The sequence below is a fragment of the Lemur catta genome, chromosome 8 (assembly GCF_020740605.2).
Source record: "Lemur catta isolate mLemCat1 chromosome 8, mLemCat1.pri, whole genome shotgun sequence".
Classification (NCBI taxonomy): domain Eukaryota; kingdom Metazoa; phylum Chordata; class Mammalia; order Primates; family Lemuridae; genus Lemur; species Lemur catta.
This window is the reverse complement of record NC_059135.1, coordinates 51,611,642-51,633,889: the sequence shown is the minus strand read 5'-3', so window position 1 is coordinate 51,633,889 and position 22,248 is coordinate 51,611,642. Positions and strand designations below refer to the sequence as shown.

General features: G+C 35.0%; 1 protein-coding gene across 5 annotated transcripts in view; it reads right to left on the bottom strand.

Annotated features, from left to right (window-relative positions):
• The window catches only part of ATF2 (activating transcription factor 2), an 85,147-nt gene that overhangs the window by 45,318 nt on the left and 17,581 nt on the right, over window positions 1-22,248 (bottom strand). For 4 of the 5 annotated variants that reach the window (XM_045558929.1, XM_045558930.1, XM_045558927.1 and 1 more), the window contains exons 3-4: window positions 13,683-13,757; window positions 5,130-5,199 (exon numbers count right to left, since the gene is read on the bottom strand). In XM_045558929.1, coding sequence (XP_045414885.1) covers window positions 5,130-5,199; window positions 13,683-13,714 — 102 coding nt within the window. In that variant the 5' untranslated portion in view covers window positions 13,715-13,757. Of the gene's footprint in view, window positions 1-5,129; window positions 5,200-13,682; window positions 13,758-22,248 lie in introns of those variants that run through there. The other variant, XM_045558931.1, reaches the window with a different exon arrangement.

Here is a 22,248-nt window from a genome sequence, read left to right as displayed (position 1 = left end):
TATCTGGGAAATCTGTGATACTAAGGCTTGACCACTCTTAACAGAACCCACTTCCTAAGAAATCAGTCATTCTACATTTAATACATACACTCACATCCATGATATACTGATTATTCCTATTTAACATATTAAATAGGCACAAGTAAGTTTTCAAGTCGTCATGCCAATAGTTCTATTAAATGAGTTAAAGCTAAAATTCAAATTCAGAATAATGTCACTGTTTACTGCTGACAAAAAATAATTTGTACTACCATCACCAAATTGGTGCTTCTAAAATCAATTCTAATTAGAAACTTCAATTTCTTAGGAAATATTATTTCAATCTACAGAAAGACTATATCATTTCTGCTCTCAGTAAGATTTAACAAATGGATGATGTTGACATTAAACAGGTTCTATTTCGGACAGTAACAATTACAAGGTTGTATTATAACACAGAGATTATTTTAAGTATTTTAGGGAACAAATATAGGCCCCCAAAATAATACTCAGAATTGAAGTATTCATGTTTAAAACAGCAACTATTAGCAGGAATTAAACTATGAATAAGAAAAAATTGATTTAGCTTTTAAAAACAACATGGCAAAACATATGAAGAACCTTAGAAATATGTATATATTTTAATCCAGTAATTCAAGTTCTAAAGTGTATTTTAAGAAACTAATTAGAGATGCATACAAAGGACTACATAGAAGGATATTAATCACAATGTTGCTGAATTTGAAATTAATTTAAAAGTTCACAATAGCAGAATAGGTAAATCAATTATGGGATATGCTCTAGCAATAGAATAATACATGGCAATTTAAAAGCATGTTCTCAACACAGAAAATGCTCATGATACACACGTCATCCGAATAAAAAACTGTGGAGTATGGTCCTAAGTTTGTTTTAAAAATAAATCTGGGCTGGGCATGGTGGCTCACGCCTGTAATCTTGGCATTCTGGGAGGCTGGGGTGGGAGCATGGCTTGAGGTCAGGAATTCGAGACCAGCCTCTGCAAGAGTAACACCCGTTTCTACCAAAAATAGGAAAACTTAGCTGGGCATGGTGGTATGTGCCTATAGTCCCAGCTACTTGGGAGGCTGAGGCAGGAGAATTGCTTGAGCCAAGGACTCTGCAATGCAGTGAGCTATGATGACACCACTGCACTCTACCCAGGGCAACAAAGTGAGACTCTGTCTCAAAACAAACAAACAACCCTCCCCCATCCCATCCTCTTAGCTACTTAAGGACCGCAATCCTACAATGGTACCTCTCTTTGCAGTGCCAAATATGCTGTGATATTCCCATCTTAAAATGTAAAACAAACAAAAAAGGTCCATCTTCAATCCTACATTGAAGCTACATAGCTCATTATTCTCTTTAAGCTACACTCCAAGTAAGAGCTGTCCTATAATGTCTCCATTTCTGGTGCTTCCCCTTCTCTCTTCAACCTACTCCAGTCACAGTTATTACTGCTGCTTCACTGAAAGCTACTCTTAACAAGGTCTCTAAATCCAACAGTAAATACTGAATTCTCATTTCATCCTATATTATTCCCCCCACTTTGAAATATTTTTTCTACTTGACTTCCAGGACTTAATTTTCCTCATTGGCTACTGCTTTTTAGCCTCCTCGCATGCTACATTCTCCCTGTTTCTGACTTTTAAACAATGGAGTGCTCTAAAGCTTAGTTCTCACCCTTCTTCTCTATCTATACTATTTTGACATAGAAATAAAACTAAGCAAGTATGGGAATTATAGATAAAACAAAATTTAAGTATTCCCAATCTTGAAAAAATGTAAGTATTATAAATCTTGACAATGTAAAAAAATAATAGAATTTATCAGACATCAGGAGATGGGAAAGTGGATGTGGGAATAAAATGTTAACTTTCTTTAATAGTAAGAAGTCTAAAAAATAATTCTAACTTCTTAATGTTTTTTCATATATATTTAATGTTAGAGAGGTCTTTTAAGAAACAGTCTCTACAAACACTTATGTTCTAATGTTTAGCAACTGGTTTTTCTTCTATTTACGTATATTTAAATGTAATGATTTTAAAATTAACAATAGCATGTGTATTATTAGTATAATCAAAAAATAACAGAAATCATTTAACTATTTTAAGTAGAAGAAAATCAGGAGAAGGAATTAGGTAACGGCTTGAGACTGAGTCTCCAAGAATGACACCTAGAACAACACGGCAAAACTGGTCATTGTCTAAAGGCTGGCCCTAAGAATATAATGTATTAGCTGTAATCCAAGGATTACAAAATCATGTTGTGTCTGTTCAATCCAAACCAATGAAATGGATAATTTGAGTAATATGATTTCTCTCTCTGTTTAATTCAGTACCAAATCCAAAAAGTTAAAGTAAATCTATTTATCAGAAGAGTAAATTTGGTTGGTGGAGCCTAAAGTCATACCCAGAATTGTAATTGCAAAGGATTCTGAGAATTATAGTTTTTAGCTCTTAACTTTATAGAAAAATGTATATAAAAATATCTCCAAAATATACGTCTAATCGGTCTATTTCTCCGTATGTCCAATTGTTACCACCTAGTCCAAACCACCATCATCTCTCACCTAGACTGCTACCAGCCTCTTTTATCTCCCTACTTCCACTCTTACCTTAGCAACAGCTTCTCACTGCTCTGTGAATGAAACCCAAACCCCTTATCACAGTCTACAAGGCCCTACAGGATATGTCTTTTGTTCCTACCTCTCTGACCTCATCTCTTTTCTGTCTTCTCATTGATCATTATATGCTACAGCCACACAATAGTTGTCTTTCTGTTCTTAAACACACCTTCTTCAGGGCCTTTACATTTGCTGCACCTTTAGTTGGATTTGCTCCCATATTTTCTTCATGTTCAAATGTCACCTTATCAGAGATGCATTCCCTGACCAACCTATCTAAAATAGCATGAACTCTGATAACTCCTATCCTTATCTTGTTCAACATTAGATACCACATAAACTAAAATTAGGAGATACCACTATATCCTTACCAGAATAACTAAAAATGAAAAGACACAAACTTGAAAAGGGAGAACTATAATAAACTGGAGCACTTATCCTAACTGACTGGAATACTAACTGTAAAGTTAGAATAATCAAGACAGTGTGGTATTGGCATAAAAGTTGACAGACCAATGAATGGAACAGAATACAAAGCCCAGAAACAGATCCACACTTAATACAATCACTTGATTTTCATTAAAGGAGACAAAGAAATTTAATGGGGAAAGAGAAATATTTTCAACAAATGATGAATATCTGAAAAATCACATCGAAAAAAAGTTAACCTCCACCCCTACTTCACACCATAACACAAAATTTAATTCAAGATGGAAGAGACCTAAATGAAAAAGCCAAGCTTTTAGAGTAAAACAAAGGAGAATATCTTTGTGACCTAAGGTAGGCAAAAGTTTCTTAGATAAGTCACAGAAAGCAACAATCATAAAAGAGCAAAAATTAATACATTAGGCTTCATTAAAATTAGAAAGACCTGTTCATCAAAAGATGCTATGAAAATAAAGATGCAAACCACAGACTTGAAAAAAAAAATTGACAAAAGACTGGTATCCAGTATAAATAAAGAATTCCTATACCTCAATAGTTAAAAGACAACCCAATTTTTAAAAGTCAGCAAAAGTTTTGAAAAGATACTTCATCAAAAGGTATACAAATGGCCAATGAACATATGAAAAAGTGCTCATCATTTTATTAGTCATCAAAGAAGTGCAAATTAAAACCACAATGAGATACCAGTCTACACAAATGAGGATGGCTAAAATCTAAAAGACTGACAACATCAAATGTTGACAAGGATATGGCACAATAAGACCTCTCACACATTGTTGGTGGGAATGTAAAGTGGTACATGCATTTTGGAAAGCAGTTTGGTAATTTCCTAAAAAGTCAAACATATATCTATCACATAATCTCATCATTATACTCCTAGGTGTTAACCCAAGAGAAATGAAAGCATGTATCCATACAAAGACTTGTATACGAATATTCATGCCAGCTTCATTTATAATAACTAAAAGCTGGAAATAAGCCAAATATCCTTCGATAGGTAAACAGATAAGCAAATTGTAGAATAATGAAATATTACTTCTCAAGGAAAAAGAATTAACTAATGGTCACATAACACAGAGAAATCTTAAATTATGTTGAATGAAAAAAAACCCACACAAATGTACATTCTACATGATTTCATTCATGTAAAATTCTGGAAAATGCAAACAAATCTATAGTGACAGAAAGCAGATCAGTAGTTGACAAGAGTAAGAGGGGTGAGAAGGATTACAAATAGGCATGAAGAAACCTGGGGTGATATTCTTCACTAATTTGAAAGTTGTGATGGTTTTACGAGTATATACATACGTTAAAACTTATCAAATGGTACACAAAGTATATGCAGTTTTAAGAATATCAACCAAAGAAAATAAATGAGAACCAATGATCAACCAATGAAAACCAATAATGCTTACTTATGATTTATAGTCTATGTATTTAAGTACTTTGTAACTTCACTATACATTACATTTATTCTTTCATTCTCCCTTAGTGTCTATAGGTATTTTAAGATTAGATAACAGCAATAGATTAATAATTTAATGGCCTGTTAAAAAATAATATTTTCTTAAACTATTTTTAAAATTGCTTCCATACATGCTCCATATTAAAGATGTTAGCTTAAGAAGATTAATACATTAATGATACTGCCAGAGGTAAATATCAGTTAATTTCATAAGAGTTCAGTAAGATAATTCTCATATAAGACAATGCATATTTGATTTTCCACTAGAGAGTTTATCAATGATTTTCAACCAATAAAAGTCAAATTAATACACTTTTAAATCTTGGATTTTTGTCCAGGGTTTCCATCTTTCCATTACAAGATAAAACTACTCCCCCCCCCCCTCCGTATTACACTGTATTTTCTAAAACTCAGATATGCTACTGAGGAAAAAGAAGAATTTCTTTTCCAAAAGTTTTCTGGGTTTTTCATCCTAATTCTAAAATTTTACAAAACATAATAAGAGAATCCTTTTAATGATAATATATTCAGTCATCAGTGTTGTAATAAGTAGAAATATACAAAAATGATTTAAAGTAATTTATATGTTACCTGGCCACATCCAGGCGCAGTGCACAGAAAGGGTTTGTCATCACTCATATTCCACAGGTCCTTGTATTGCCTATAATCAAACACGAAGAAGAGATGGCTAAACTTTATAGTACACACTTTTTTAAAGTAAGAAATAATTTAATCTCAACATTTGATTTTCACTAAACTTATTAACTTTTCTGTTTGAATGTGAAATAAAACACTTGCTAACATTTTACCTATCTTCCACTTTCTTATGAATAGACAAATACATGTAACATGCAGATTTTGCACTACAGAAAAAAGGTTAGGAACACTGCTCTGTCAGGCTAACTCTTTCGTGTTCAACAGTATAAAAGCATTTACGGTCAAATGAATAAATTTTTATTCATTCAAAAAATTAAATGAGCAAACACTACGCAGTCTTTCAAGGAGCATACTATATAATTATAAACATAAGATGCATAGGGTAAAAGAAACTGAAGTAAATAGGCTTTTGTGTGAGGTTTTTTGTTTATCTGGCTAGGAGTTAGGCTGTGTTTATTGTTTGCTGAAGCTAAGACACCCTTTAGTGTCCTTGTTTGTATTACCCCTATGTCTTTGGGTTTCCTTAGAGACTTCTTAAATAAGGTCTGAGCTTTCAGCTATACTGCACTGTTATCATACAGGAGCCTGATTGATGTAGTGATGAGGTGTGGGGAGAGGGGGAGCATTCGGTGCTCCTATGGTTAGGTCTCAGTGTTTTAGTGAACCTATGTCCCTGGGTTCTTCTCAGCTTTACTCCCCACACCACCCTCCTCTCGTCCCTTCTCTTCTTTTCCTGCTGGAAGCTGGAGTTTGTTTCTCTTTTTCTCTCCAGTCTTCACCCTGACATCCTAGTGGGGACCCTGTACCTAAAACAAAGGCAAGTGTGTCCATCCCCCACCCCCTTATGACTGGGCTGCAGGAGTTTTAACTTAAGCTAGTCTACAATGAGCCTCTGGCAATTGGTCAATTATATAATAGTTTAAGTATTCCTAACTCTACTGGCTCCATCAGCAGGCTTCTACTTCTGGTAAACTAGTGATTCTCGGTATCTGCCTTAGTCTCTACTTTTCAGGGTAATGAATTTCTGTGTGACCTCAATTCTCTGATGGATCTAAGAAGAGTTGATGATTTTCAGTTTGTTTAGCTTTTTTCTTGTTGTTAGGACAGGAGTGATGACTTTAAAGCTCTTTATGTGTTGCACTAGAAACCAGAAGTCTAGATAAGTGTTTCTTCAAGTGTCATTCTTACACCTACCAGTGTAATATCAAGTTGTCCATAGGCTATTTGGCAATTATAGCAATAAAAACTTCAGATAAAGCAATAAAAATTTGTTCACACATTTCACAAATTCTATATATAAGGTTGAATATAACTTCTTGGAAATCTTTATATTCTCAGTGATCACTGTGTACATGCTTAAAACTTAAAGCTGTGACTACTGTGAACCACCATGAGTTTCCTAAAAATAAGGCATATGAAACCTTTGACAAAATTTTGATAACATTAGAAGGAAACAGCATAAAATATCGTCAAGGGCTTTGAACTTGGACTCAGAAGATTAAGTTCTGATTCCAACTATACCACTAACAAAGGGTTGGAAATTGAGGATTTAGAAAGAGATTAGAGTTAGAGATAGAGATTTTGTTGTGTAAATATTATCTCCCTAGTCTGGGACCTATTTCTCTTTTATTTTTGTATTTTCCTTTGAGTTTTCCATAGTGCTTCCAACATAGGAAAAGCTGTAACTTTAAGAAGGAATTTAAGAGTTTGCTTTTTGGCCAGGCACGGTGGCTCATGCCTGTGATCCTAGTACTTTGGGAGGATGAGACAGGAGGATCACTCGAGGTCAGCAGTTAGAGACCAGCCTCAGCAGGAGCAAGACGCTGTCTCTACCCAAAAATAGAAAAATCAGGCAGGTGTGGTGGTGCACACCTGTATTCGGGAGGCTGAGGGAGGAGGATCGCTTGAGCCCAGGAGTTTAGGTTCCACCTGTGGTTGATTTTTTTGTAGAGCTCTTAGCATATTATTTATAATTATTTTAATTTTCCAGTCCAATAATTCCAAAATCTCAGCCATATTGGAGTCTAGTTCTATAGCTTGCTTTGTCTCTTCAGACTCTATTTTTGCCTTTTTAGCATGCCTTTTAATTTTTGTTGAAAGCTTTCAACTATAAACAATATGCTAAGGACTCTAATGGAAAAAGTGGACAACATGCAAGACCATGTGGGTAATATAAAGAGACTGAAACTTGTAATTGCAGAACCAGTCCACTCTGGTTCAACTTTGTCAGTAACAGATTATAACAAAATGATGACGTTGTTTTCCAGTTGCAAAGGACCCACAGGTTGTAAGTCACATAACCTGAGCACGCCCAGATGAACCAAACCTCAATACCAGCCAACTGGAACAAAAAAGTCAACCACGGGTGGAACCTAAGTATTTGGATAGAGGAACTAGGACCCAATTAAGCAGCAAGGGGTGCCCTGTTTTGTTGCAATAGATATTTAAGAGCCAAGGACCCAGCACTGCTCCTTTGCATGACCCAATCAGATCACCCCTTGTTGTATTTCTCTCTCTGTCATTGTTACTCTCTGCCTATAAAACCTGCCCCAGACCACAGCTTGGGGAGACAGATTTCAGTGTTGCCTCTTGTCTCCTTGCCAGCTGACTCACAATAAAGCTTATTCTTTCCTCAAAAGCCAGGGCCATAGTATTGGCTTCAATGCACCTCAGGCAGTGAGCCTATTGCATGACAACACTCTCAGAGAGATTCAAAAGGAAATGTTAGAAATAAAAAATACTGCAATAGAAATGAAGAATGCCTTTGATAGTCTCTGCGTACAACCAGATATGACTGAGGAAAGAACCAGTGCGGTTGAAGATAAGTCAACACAAACTTCCAAAACTGAAATGTAAAGAGAAAAAAAGAATGAAAAAAGAATAGAATATCCAAGAATTGTGGGACAATGATGAAAGGTATAAAATGTGCATCAGAAGGAGAAGAATAAAAAGAAACTGAAGAAACATTTTAAGTAGAATGGCTGAGAATTTTTCAAAATTGATGGAAGATACCATGTCACAGACCCTGGAAGCTCAGAGAAAAGCAGAATATAAAAAAATCTATTCCTAGACATATGTTTAAAGTACAGAAAATCAAAGACAAGAAAAAAATCTTTGAAGCTAGACTAAAAACAAAAAAGAGGAAATACTGGTCCAAGGGGTATTTCTACAATAAGTTTCTTTGCTTACCAAATAAAAATTCATCTGCAGGAATTTATAAGATAAATACTTTTTCTTATAATTAGCTATATAAAATGGTCCCAATGAAAAATACTTGCTTTTTAAAATCTAAGGTTTTCATTATTATGCTCTGTAGAACAAACCCTAAAACACATAACTTGATATTTATGATCTTTAAATCCCCAAAGGTGGCTTGAAATGAAGATGGTACAGTAACTGTCATTAAATTCTTTTCCCCTAGTACTGAAAGATTTTCCCTTTAGTAATAATAGGGTTATAGCTATACAAAATCTTGACAGACCAAACTGAGTACTGTTCAATAATTATGGATTCAAATGACAACTCTTAATTACACAGTATAATTTCAATTGGGTTAAAGTATCAATCTAATTTATTACCGTCTGACAGTTGTAAAACATGACTGCAAATTCTTTGAAACTCTCTCCATTGATATGTCCTGTCCCTTGAATCTGGGTGGATTTATAACTACTTCAACTAATAGAGTACTGTGGAAATGACACAAGGCTAGGTCAGAAGTCTTAAAGTCTCTGCCTTGGCCATCTGGAACTTGCTTGCTCCCAATATACTACTGGTCAGGACACTCTACCCCAGAATTCAACCACTATAACGTGAGAAGCTTCATTCACATTTTCCCGTCTGATCACCCATTCATCAAAAAGGAGAAACAAGCTATCCCATTGTGTTCTGTTCAAATTCTTGACCTACAGAATCTGCGAGCACTATAAACTGTTTTACAACTAAGTTTGGAACATTTCCTCATGACCTTTGCAATTTACCTGAATAATATCCTTCCAGTGCTTCTCACATTTTTACAAACCAAGGCATATATATATATAAATATATAAATATAAGCAAAAGTATTCTACAAGATTGGCTGTGATTGGCCACTAATGAAATTTATTTAAATAGAAAATGAATGAGGAGGCTGGGCACGGTGGCTCAAGCCTGTAATCCTAGCACTCTGGGAGGCCAAGGTGGGAGGATCGCTTGAGCTCAGGAGTTGGAGACCAGCCTGAGCAAGAGTGAGACCCCATCTCTACTAAAAACAGAAAAAATTAGCCTGGTGTGGTGGCACATAGTGCTGGTGCCTGTAGTCCCAGCTACTCAGGAGGCTAAGACAGGAGGATCACTTGAGCCCAGGAGTTTGAGGTTGCTGTGAGCTAGGCTGACACCACAGAACCCTAGCCTAGGCAACAGAGCGAGACTCTATCTCAAAAAAAAAAGAAAAAGAAAATGAGTGAGGAGGACAGTATGGACTAGCAGTTCTCATTCTTAAAATTTTAGAACCCCTAAAGAACTTTTTCATTTAGGTGAGTTATTATCAATACTGACATTAGAAATTAAAACTAAGAAATTCTAAAAATATCAGTGTATTAATTTCTTTAAAAGTAACAATGAACTCATTGCATGTTAATAGGTACAACATATTTTTATGAAAACTAAATGTATTTTCAAAACAAAAAATTTAGTAAGAAAGAGAAGCAAATCTTTTATTGTCTGGCTTAACACAATAAGACAGTTGGATTCTCATATTTGCTTCTTATATTCAACCTGTTGCAATATCACTGTCATGTCTTCTCTAGAAAACTCTATGTCTGCTTGTGAGAGAATGACAGTAAAAAAGGCAAATAATATCTCAGTATTATTATGAAAATGTTTTTGACTTCACAGACTCCTTAAAAGATCTCTAGGACCATTAAGGGTCCTTCGACTGTTATGAGAATTGCTGATATAGGCATACCTCATTTTATTGTACTTTGCAGGTGCTGGATAGTCTTTTAAAAATACACCTAATTTTTTAGACACCATTATCAATTTAAGAAAGTATCTTCCATTTTCTAATTTCCTAAAAGTTTTAATCACAAATAGACGTTGAACTTTATCAAATGTTTTTTCTGTATCTCTTGAGATAATTATTGTTTCTTCTTTTATTGTTTTTATATGGTAAATCACAATGAATGATTTTATTGATAAACCAACAATTTCTACTTGCTAATCTTTTAAGATTTTTACATCTATCTTCATGAGAGATAACCTTGCCAGGTATCAAGGTTATGATGGCTTTATAAGGAGCACTGGGTCATGTTAATTCTTTTCTATTCTCTGGAAGAATCTGTGTAAGACAGATACTAATCCTTTCTTAAATGTTGGAAGAATTCACCAATAAAGCTATCTGAGCCTGGGGTTTTCTCTGTGGAGAGGTTTAAGTCATGAATTCAGTATCCTTAAATAAACTAAAATTCTTGTAGAAATTCTGTCCTTCAGAAACTTGCCCATTACATCTATACTTTAAATGTATTGGTATAGTTATTCATAGCACCCTATTACTTTTTTCTTGTCTACTATATCTGTAGTGATTTCTCCTTTAAAATTCCTAGTATCATTAGCTTTCTCTTTTTCTTTAATCAGTCTGGCTAAAGGGTTTATCCACTTTTTGCTAATCTTAAATCTTTTGCTTCATTTACTCAATTGTACTCTTGCTTTCTATTTCACTAATTCTACTTATAACACTAAAAACAAATACCTAGGAATAAATCTAATGAAAAATGTACACCATACATTAAAAAAAAAACAACCTACAAAACATTTCCCAAAGAAATTAAAGAAGGACTAAATAAATGGAGGATGTCACATGTTCATGGATTGGAGGACTTGATGTTAATAAGACAATTTCTGCCCAAATCAATCTATTAAAATAGAATTCCACCCAAAATCCTAGCAGGTTTTATGTATGTGTAGAAACTGATTCTAAAATTTACAAGGAAATGCAAAAGATAAGTAAGGGAATTCTGAAGAACAGTAATCAAGCTCGAGGGCTTATATTATGAGACACCAAGACTCATTATAAAACTAAAATAATTAAGATAGTATGGTATCAGTCCAATGATAAACATTTAATGCAATGGAACAAAATGAAGTAAAAAATGGAAACATACATAAGGTCACCCGATTTGTATAAAGGCTCAACTGCAGTTCAGTGGGGAAAGGGTGGTCTTTTCAATCCCTGGTTCTAGAAATTTTATATAGCAATAGTATTCAACTCAACTAGTAATTGTGTGATATTCACTTTACACAACAGTAGCTTATCAACCCTTCAGATCAATGTTTCCCAAAGCATATTATACTGTGGGCTTCATTTTTGCAGGACTTTCCAGAGCCTTAATGCTATGCCAATTAAGTAACTAAGTTAAAAAAAATGACCCTTGACTCCTATCCCAGGACATACTAAAAATTAAGTCACAGTAGATTATAGATCTAAAGGTGAAAGGCAAAGAAAAAGTTTCTAGAAGAAAAACTAGGAAACAATCTTCCTGATTTTGGAGTAGGCAAAGATTTCTTAAAAAGGCAATGTCCACACAAGAAAAGATTCATAAAACAGATTTTACTCTACATAGTCCATTTTATTCTATATAAATTATACTTCAATAAAAAGCAAAAAAGTAAAAACCAAAATAGTGTATCTAACCAAATACTAAGAAATAAGACAAAAATTACATAGGCAACTTTACCCTGATATAGTGTGTTTCAGGAAAACTTAGAGAAGCTTTGATTTGAAAAGGACACATACTATAGAAAACAGTAAAAAATGAAAGAATATATACATCCTCTATATCCGTGGATTCTACATCCATGGAGTCAATGAACCTTGGATCAAAAATATTCAAAAAGAAAACAAAACAAAACACCATAGCACCTGTACTGAACACATATAGACTTATTTCCTTGTCATTATGACCTAAATAATACAGTGTAACAACCATTTAGACATAGCATTTACATTATTTTAGGTATTATAAGTAATCCAGAGATGATTTAAAGTATATGGAAGGATGTGCATAGGTTATATGCAAATACTATACTATTTTGTATCAGGGACTGGAACATCCACAGATTTTGGTATTTGTGGTAGGTCCTAGAACCAATCCCCCATAGATGACAAGGGAAAAGTGTATATTTAAAAATGACTGAACTTCACAGGACTCTAAGTGGAGGTGGAGTCAGAGATTTAAGGCATCACACCATCATAGAGTCAAAAAGTCATACACCAAACCACTGGAAGCTGGAGACTGTCTATACATAGAAAAATCTACAGGACAAATGACCTGATCTCTTCAACAAGTAAATGTCATGGGGGAAAAAAGAAGAACAAAGGAGGTATTGTTTTAGATGAAAAAAGGATTCTCTTTTTTTAAAATTTCTAAATGTTCTATGTAATGACCTTTTTGGATCCTGATCTAAATAAAACAATTACAAAAAGACATTTTTGAGGAAAGATTATTTTTCTACTTTTTAATTTCAACTTAAAGTTCCCAATTATTCCTTCCATCAACTTGTAAGTTTTTGTTTTGTTACTGTTTTCTTTCTAGAAATTATATATAGCAAATATATTTGATTCACCTAATAATTCTATAATATTGTTCCTTTTCAACACCGGCTTGTTAACCCTTCAGAGCAATGTTTCCCAAAAGATTTCCATAGGGACATCAGTATGTAATATATGGAAAAAGATATGTAGCCAAATAAATTTGGGAAATGCTGAAGTATACTTTTCTTTCTTTTTTTTTTTTTTGAGACAGAGTCTCACTTTGTTGCCCGGGCTAGAGTGAGTGCCGGGGCGTCAGCCTAGCTCACAGCAACCTCAAACTCCTGGGCTCAAGCGATCCTCCTGACTCAGCCTCCCGAGTAGCTGGGACCACAGGCACGTGCCACCATGCCCGGCTAATTTTTCCTATATATATTTTTAGTTGTCCAGATAATTTTTATTTCTATTTTTTTTAGTAGAGACGGGGTCTCGCTCAGGCTGGTCTCAAACTCCTGACCTCGAGCGATCCACCCGCCTCGGCCTCCCAGAGTGCTAGGATTACAGGCATGAGCCACCGCGCCCAGCCTGAAGTATACTTTTCTTTGCAGGGCTTTTCAGGGCCTTTAATATGCTCACGTGAAGTGACTGGAGTAGCACCTAGATTATGGCATTTTTGCCACAGATATTTGCTATTTGAATATGTTTTTGCAGACCACCTCAGGGGACTAGTATTATTTGGAATTCATTTTAGAAAAAATCAAAACCTTAAAACACGTTTACATCTGTGATAGTTAAGTATATTTTGATGCTCTTATCTTGATAATTTAAAAACACAATAGGAGTATCAGCTAAACTACACACCAAATAAGTGATTTCTTACTTAAGAAAAAAACCAAATATTTATTAATAGAAACAACCCATGACAATGTATATAACCTAAAATATAAAAAAATGGCTAAAAATACCAAATATTGCACACATACCTGGCAGAATTCACATGTAACTTGAATTTCATAAGTTGGACAACTTATCACATCCTCTTTCTCATGGCAAGGATACTAAAAAACAAAGTGGTTTCACACTGTTAAAAATAGTTTTGAAACACTTCTTGAAACACCAGTAGAAAATAAGAGTGCTCAAATTACACTCTAGCACTAATGTCATCCAAAAACCTAGTCACTATAAAGACTTTTCATAACAGAGTACTACTTTTGAAATATGGACATGCATACATAAATGCCTTAAACATAGGATTAATATATCCAATTCCACCAAAAGGGTTGAAAGAGTAAGAAACATTCAGTTCAGCCCTTAGGGCTGTGGCTGAAGGGCAGCCATTAAATGAGTAAAAACACTTACTTTTGAACTTGGATGAGAAAAATGTGACTTAATATTTCTATTCAGAATTTAAAAATTTTTTAAATGTACTCAGTAGACATCAGTTTCTCAGCCTAATTCATCAAAACTTATTTGTCCCATGATATATTGATCTATATAAGCAGCTCCATGTTCCCTAACTTTACAATTTGCTTATTTGATATTAGCTTAAGGTACATATACGCATACTGAAACTACCCAGGTCAGTGGCTTGTTTTTCAACTCTGCCAAATACTTCACCTTCTATTCACTGAAACCTTGTCTAGTGGTAAATAAGAGCAACTATATGCTTATACAAATAAGCCAATGGTACATAGAAAAAGTTATATATTTCATAATTTTGTTTATAAATGTGTTTTCAAGAATATCTTGCTCAGAAAAATTGGATAATTCTTGTGAGGAAACATGAAACTAGCCACAGTTCTGAGTCCTGGAGTAAAGGTCAATCTGGTAGAGAAGACAGAAAGAGGAAAAGTTTCTTCCCTTGCCCTAGGCAAAATCTGTATCTGGTAGGGTTCAATTTCTCCATTTACATCCAACTTTACCTACTGCCTGTGGGGACAGGGAAAAGAACACTAGAACAATCCAAAGTAAATCTATAATAGTCACATTTCTGTCATTACAAGTAGAATGTCAGCTGCATGGGAGAGGTTAACTACCTAAAACAGTGCCTCATTCAGTTTAGCACAAAATTCGTTTAAACATCCATTACATGTATGGAGCCACAAAGATGAAAGAACCAATCCTTGTACTTCAGACTCAACTTTTAGTCTAGCAGAAGAAAGAGGAATACAGAATCTCAATTAATTTGGCAGGAATAAGAACTAAAATACTACGAGAGTATAGATTACAAGGACCAATCTGATAATTCTAGAAAAGCCTTCAGAGGGAGTTAACCCTTGAAACCCTCCTTTCTCATCTCTTCTCTCCCATCACTACACTGCCCCTGTACCCTATAAAACAAGTTCCTTAACCTACACAGCCGCTTATTTACTAAAAAAACAGTAAAAATTCCCATTCCCTTATTACCATTTCCTAATATCTAGCTTAGGTAAATATTAACTGTAAATATTAACAGTTCAAGCACCTAGAGACACAAATGATAACAATTCCTCTGGGAGGCTTAAATGCTACCTTTTTGTTAATTTAGTTGAATCTCAAGCCTCTAAATCTAGGCTTATCTCCCTTTTACAGCAAGGTTGGAAATATGCTCACAACAGAAGCCTGAAAGGAGACACTGTTAAACTATAAATTGTTGGCGAAATCAATGATTGCAGATTCAGAATTGCTAACATACCACACTGCTCTCTGGCAAGCCTCTACAACCTACTCTAGTAGAAAAATTACTGTCATGAAAAGTACCCAGGAGACTTCTAGATAAAATTTTTTACAAGTCAGCTTCTTTGGCTTCTCTTAACTCTTCTAATATTCCTTTATCTTCCTTTTTCTTCAGTTTCTATGTTGTGCTTGGCACTAGCACTTCTTGCTAGATGCTGGGGATGTAGTGGTGAATTAAGATAGATACCTGCCTTCATAGAGCTTCCAAGATCATAATGGAGTATAAACTAACTAATCAAGCATCCAACTCAAACCTCCTTTTCCCTGCAACCCCAAATTAAGATTCAAAACTATCACTGAATACTATAAAGACAAATCTGATTATCCATCTGGTATATCTTAATATATACAACCTTTTAGGGGTTATATCTATACCTTGAAAGATACAGTCAGAGCTACCCTTTCTTTTCTAACCTCACCTCCTGCTAAGTGCTACTTCTAATATACCATGGCCCATTTAACAATATCAGAGTGCCAGTTATCCTATGAAAATGACTCTCAATTTGCATTCTCTTGGCTCTATCTAAAATACACCCTCTCCCAATTGCTTGAGTCCAGGAGTATGAAGCTGCAGTGAGCTATGATCAGGCCACTGCACTTCCAGCCTGAGTGACAAGGAAACCTCATCTCTAAAAACATAAATATACCGTCCCAGATGAATGTTTGCCTTCTTTGATATTATATTGTCAAGGCCCAGTTCAAATGACACTTCCTTTGTGATACCTTCCTCATAACCCAAATTGAAAATTTCTTTTACTAGGCTTTCTGTGTTGTTTATGCTTTGCTTGTAGCACTCACATTACGTTCTATAATATAGTCTATAATATAATCTGTGTGCTTCTCTCACCCCATCCTATTGCCTACTACTCCTTGAAGAATCACAACATAGCAAAAGGAATATGAGCTTTTGAGTTAGAAATGGCTTCAAATCCTGCTTTTTGCCACTCATAAGATAAGCAACCTTGTGCAAGGTTTTAAACTATTTTGAACTTTAGTTTCCCCAACTATAAAATAGGGGTAAACTGTGAGGGGTACCTCACAGTTGTTGTAAGCATTAAAAACTAGTATATGTAAAGTGCCTAGTACAATGCTTGGCACATCAGTACCTGATAAAATGGCAGCTGCAATTCTATTAGTACTATTGTTATTAACATTATAAGGCTGTTCTATTCATCCTCACATCTGTACAGTACCTTACTTGCCAATAGCAAGCACAGAGTGAATGCTAAATTGTTAACCTCAAAGAAACTATAATTTGTAAAATGTGTAGGTACACATTTACTTCTTACAGAAGTAAAAACTCTACGTCCTATCAGAAAGGCTGCCAACTTCTATGCCAAGGTTTTTAAAGAAATAAACAATATTAAACACCTCTACCTTTTTAATTAGGAAAAGTACAAACAAGTGATTTTTATTTTTAAGAAATTTTTGTTTGAGAGTCTATGTTACCCATGCTGGATTCAAACTCTTGGGCTCAAGGGATCTTCCTTCCTCAGCTTACCAAGTAGCTGGAAATACAGGTGCCCTACCATGCCCTGGCAAACAGATGATTTTTTATTAAAGAGACAGACGACTAAATTTGAGTAACTTAAGGTTCAAATATTATGAAGGATCTAAAACATGACTTTCCCATTTATCAGCAAATTGCAAATATTTCCATTCCAATTCCTCACTACTAAAGACAGAGGTGCCTAGTACTGGCATAAAACATCAGAGATTAGCTATAACAGGTATCAGTCAGAGAACTAAGACTACACTAAGATTCTTTCAATGTTTACAAGGTGCTGAGGCCCTGTTATGTGAGGTGGAAAAGAGAACACTTGTCCTATAGATACTAAAAATGAGGTAAATGCCATTTGTATAGAAGCAGCACCTGGAGAAACATGGTGATATTTTTAAAAGCATAGCTCATATCTGATGGTGCACTGTGGTCAAAGCCTAAGCTTTTACTCTACCACTGTGAAGTCTGACAAATGGGATAACAGTATCTATACGACAGAGTTATTTTGAGAGTAAAATATTGTATAAAAAAGCTCAATGACTTGCTTATAGTAAGCACTCAAATGGCAGCTGCCATTATTTTTTAAAACACAAATAATCTGTACTAGAGATGGCTTAGATGATAAAAGTAAAATTATTATAGGCTTCTAATCCTTCATTATCAATATTTAACAGAGACTCTTATTCTCCACACTATCAATAACTCAGCAAGACAGTACTTTATTCAAAGTTTCAGACAACTGAAAATATACAGTAATATAATTTCAAATAAAGATTTCATAGCTATTATGAGTAATAATCATTCCATATTGAACACTCTAACATTTTTGTAAGTGATTTATATATACTGTATACTTGCTCCTCTAAAAACTTCATGAGGTGTGCTTTATTATTCCCATTTTACTGATGTAGAAACTGGTTCAGGTTAGATGAAGTCTCACAATCTTACTCCAGAGCTAGAGGTACACTATCTTAAACCAACACTACCATTAAAGTAAATTGCTGAAATATAATTATTCATGAACATAAAGTAAAATGAAGGTTAAAGCAAAATGTCCACAAAGGTAAGCTAAAAGTAAAGTGCCTTACTGGCACAAAATAATATAATCCCCTCCTTTGAGAAGAACTACAAAGTGCAACAGAAAATCAGGAATAAATCCATTCAAGAAAGAAGTGATCTTTAATTTCAAAAGTAACTATGAAGCAATCACTGCAAAGACACACCACAAGAAAATGTCTTAGTCGTGGAATGTTTAAAATGCCTTGTGGGCTATAATCTTATTAGCTAGACTAAAATCCTGAAGATTAAAAGTCCCAAATCAGGCTGGGTGCGGTGGCTCATGCCTGTAATCCTAGCACTCTGGGAAGCTGAGGCCGGTGGATTGTTTGAGCTCAGGAGTTTGAGACCAGCCTGAGCAAGAGCGAGACCCCGTCTCTACTAAAAAAATAGAAAGAAATTAGGTGGACAACTAAAAATATACATAAAAAATTAGCCGGGCATGGTGGCACATGCCTGTAGTCCCAGCTACTCAGGAGGCTGAGGCAGTAGAATCGTTTAAGCCCAGGAGATTGCTGTGAGCCAGGCTGACGCCACAGCACTCAGTCTAGCCCGGGCAACAAAGTGAGACCCTGTCTCAAAAAAAAAAAAAAAAAAAAAGTCCCAAATCAGATTGCATCTTGCTATGCTCTTATTTTAGTTAGAACCTGGTCCATTCTTAAGTGTGTAAAGAGTCAGTCTTGAAAACTACTGATACTACAACATGGAAGAATCTCAAAATAATTATGCTAAGTGAAAGAAGATAGTCCAAGAAAAATAATCATATTGTATGATTCCATTTATACAAAATTCTAGAAAACACACACTAATTTACAGTGACAGAAAGCAGATCAGTGGTTGCCTATGGACAGAAGTAGGAGTGGGAGGGAAGGACTACAAAGGGGCATGAGGAACTTATGGGGTGAATGTATCATCTTGATTGTGGTTGACAGCTTCATGAGTATATACATGTAAGTTAAAACTTGTCAAGTTGTACCCTTTAAATATGTACAATTTATTGTAGGCAATTACATCTCAAAAAGCTGTTTTAAAAATATTTAAAAACCTTAAAGTGTCAACTCCAAGGTTTGTGAAATAACCTGTCATAGATATATAAAGTCAAAGACCATGGCTAGTGACCATTCATGAATGGTTATCTGTAAATTACTTAAGTGCTCACTTTACTTTTTTCCTCCTAGTATCCCACCATCACCTGGATTTTTCATTTCACATCCGATGAAAACTCAGCGAAACTTCCAGGTTTGAAATGGCAACTTGCTGTCTCCCCTTATGCAGTGGCTTAATAAAGTGCCTCTGATACTTTCTCTAAATTAAATTCAACATGAAGCTTTACTTTCAACACTTAAAAATTTCACCTAGGTATGTGGTTCTTGTAAAACCAATACGGTACTATACAAATATATTTTTCAGACCTGAATCCATGAAAAAATTTTTTTTAAAGAGATGGGGTCTTGCTCTGTTTCCCAGGCTGGAGTACAGTGGTATTATGATCATAGCTCACTGTAGCCTTTAACTCCTGGGCTCAAGTGATCCTCCTACCTCAGTATCCTGAGTAGACAGGACTACAAGTGCATGGCATCATGCCCAGCTAAATTTTTTAATTTTTTGTAGAGACAAGGGTCTTGCTATATTGCTCAGGCTGGTCTTGAACTCCTGGGCTCAAGTGATCCTCCCACCTCAGCCTTCCAAAGTGCTGGGGTTACAAGATTGAGCCACTGTGCTCTGCTGGAATCCATAAAAAACCTTAATATGCATGCTCGTATGTGTTATTTCTGAAAAAAATGTATATTCCTCCATATGAACTACTTTCTCAAACTTCGAATGAGAAATATAATCAAAACCTGCTCTGGGATAAAAAGCAATAATAATTGCTCCTAAGATTAGAGAAAGAGGTAAGTACAGAAATAGAGAGGGAAAGAGTAAGGAAATCTCTGAAAATTCTAAAGAAAAAAAAATCTACATAGTATGAGATAACAATCATTTTAATATAGGCATAAGAACATCCTATGAATTGAGGACATATGCTTGATGCTCTTGCAGAAATAGATCAGTAAAAAAGTGAAGGCTTCCTCTTTCCAGCTTTCTAAGATAATTCCACATATACACACATAAACACGTATAAGTTTCCTTATATTTTCCGTTTTATTGCTATAAGGCATTTTAATTTAGAATCGCAAATTTGTTAAACTTATACTTTGACTTTCATTTGTGACAAGAAAACCAGAATAATTTCTACTATTAGTTATACTGTATAAATTATTAAATTCTAAACCTTAAAGCTGAAGTTTTCATTGGAATTCAAAAGAAAATTGTTATTTCCTGATAATATAAACTAAACTACACCTACTGAACTAAGACAATGTAAGGAACTTTAATTTTGTTCCCAGAATAATATAGAAGAGCAAAAAGAAGAAAATAAAAGCCACCTAAAATATCACCATTCAGAGATAACCACTGTTACCATTCCAGAGTACATACTCCAGTCCTGTCAATGTGTGGACATACATTAACTTTAAAAATTATAAAAACAGTATTACAACTTCTTTAAAATTCAATTATCTAAATTCTGCCCCATTATTAAATAGTAATGTCATTAAATATTAGATGTCATTTTAATGGTTATATAGTATTCTATCACAAAATTCTTTATTAATGGACTTTTATCATCAACAAATATCTTTGTGCAATATCTGTAGTAATTTCCACAGGATGAATTTCTAGAAGTGAAACTGCTATGTCAAAGTGAAGGTATATTTTTAAGGCTTTTGATTTATATTGCTAAACTGCCCTCCAATATACAGTATTGATTATTAGTCTGCCAGTAAAGAAAAACTTCATTTCTCAGTATATACATCAACAGTGGATATTATTATTATTATTATTATTATTATTATTATTATTATTTTGAGACAGAGTCTCGCTTTGTTGCCCAGGCTAGAGTGAGTGCCGTGGCGTCAGCCTAGCTCACAGCAACCTCAAACTCCTGGGCTCAAGCGATCCTACTGCCTCAGCCTCCCGAGTAGCTGGGACTACAGGGATGCGCCACCATGCCCAGCTAATTTTTTCTATATATATATTTTAGTTGGCCAGATAATTTCTTTCTATTTTTAGTAGAGACGGGGGTCTCACTCTTGCTCAGGCTGGTCTCGAACTCCTGACCTCGAGCGATCCACCCGCCTCGGCCTCCCAGAGTGCTAGGATTACAGGCATGAGCCACCGCGCCCGGCCTATTTTTTAACATTTTTGTCAGATTAGTAAAAAAAACTAATTTTAAAGTTGCATTATCTTTACACACTAATGAGGTTGAATTTTTTTCATTAATAGTCAATATGTAGTTCTCTGTGAAATGTCTCCTTTGCCCATTTTTAAAAAATAAAATATTAGCTGAGTGCAGTGGTGTGCGCCTATAGTCTCAGCTACGTGGGAGGCGGAGGTGGGAGAGTCACTTGAGCCTAGGAGTTTGAGTTCAGTCTGGGCAACACTGCGAGACCCTGTCTCTAAAAATTAAAAAGCAATAAATAAAATGTTAGTCCAAAATTCCCTCTCTTGAATATAGATCATAGGCTCTTTATCATGACATGGATTTTTGATCACATACCTCATCGTGTTCCTGATCTAGTCTAAACTATTCATTCACCCTACAAATGGGACTGAGGTCTGAAAGGATAAAATGACTTATCAAAGTAAAAAATGGAAAAAAAAACATTTCTCCTATTATACTGTGCCTACTAGCTGTTATTGTCTTGCTATTCTATGCATAACAGCTATATAGAAATTTTATGTAAACCACTTTTTAAAAATAATAGTACAGAAACACCATTTTGGAACTTCTAGAGTTATTATACAAACCCATTATCAAACGGAATCACACATAATATGAAATGCCAATAAGAAAAGAGAATAGTAAAGAAAAACACTTTAAGATGAATAGAAGAAAATGGGGGAAATTAACTAGCAAAGTATTTCTAATAACTTAAAATTAATATAAAAGCCAAGAAATATAAGAGTGGTCTGTAAAGAAGGTAGCTCAGACAGGCCCTGGAGGGAGCCCCCTGCAGAGTATCTGAGCCTGGGAAGGTGAGAAAGATGTCAATAGGGGTTGGGGAGGGGAATGGGGGGGGGGGTCAGCCCTGCATGGGATGTTGGGAGTATGAATTGGGTGAAGAAAGATTTCCTTGTGAAGGGGAGACAGCTTGATGTGAGATGTCAATGTCCAAGTGGGCTCAGAAAGTGGATACATAAGATAAAGCAGTGGCACTAGTCCAGAGAGGGTGTCA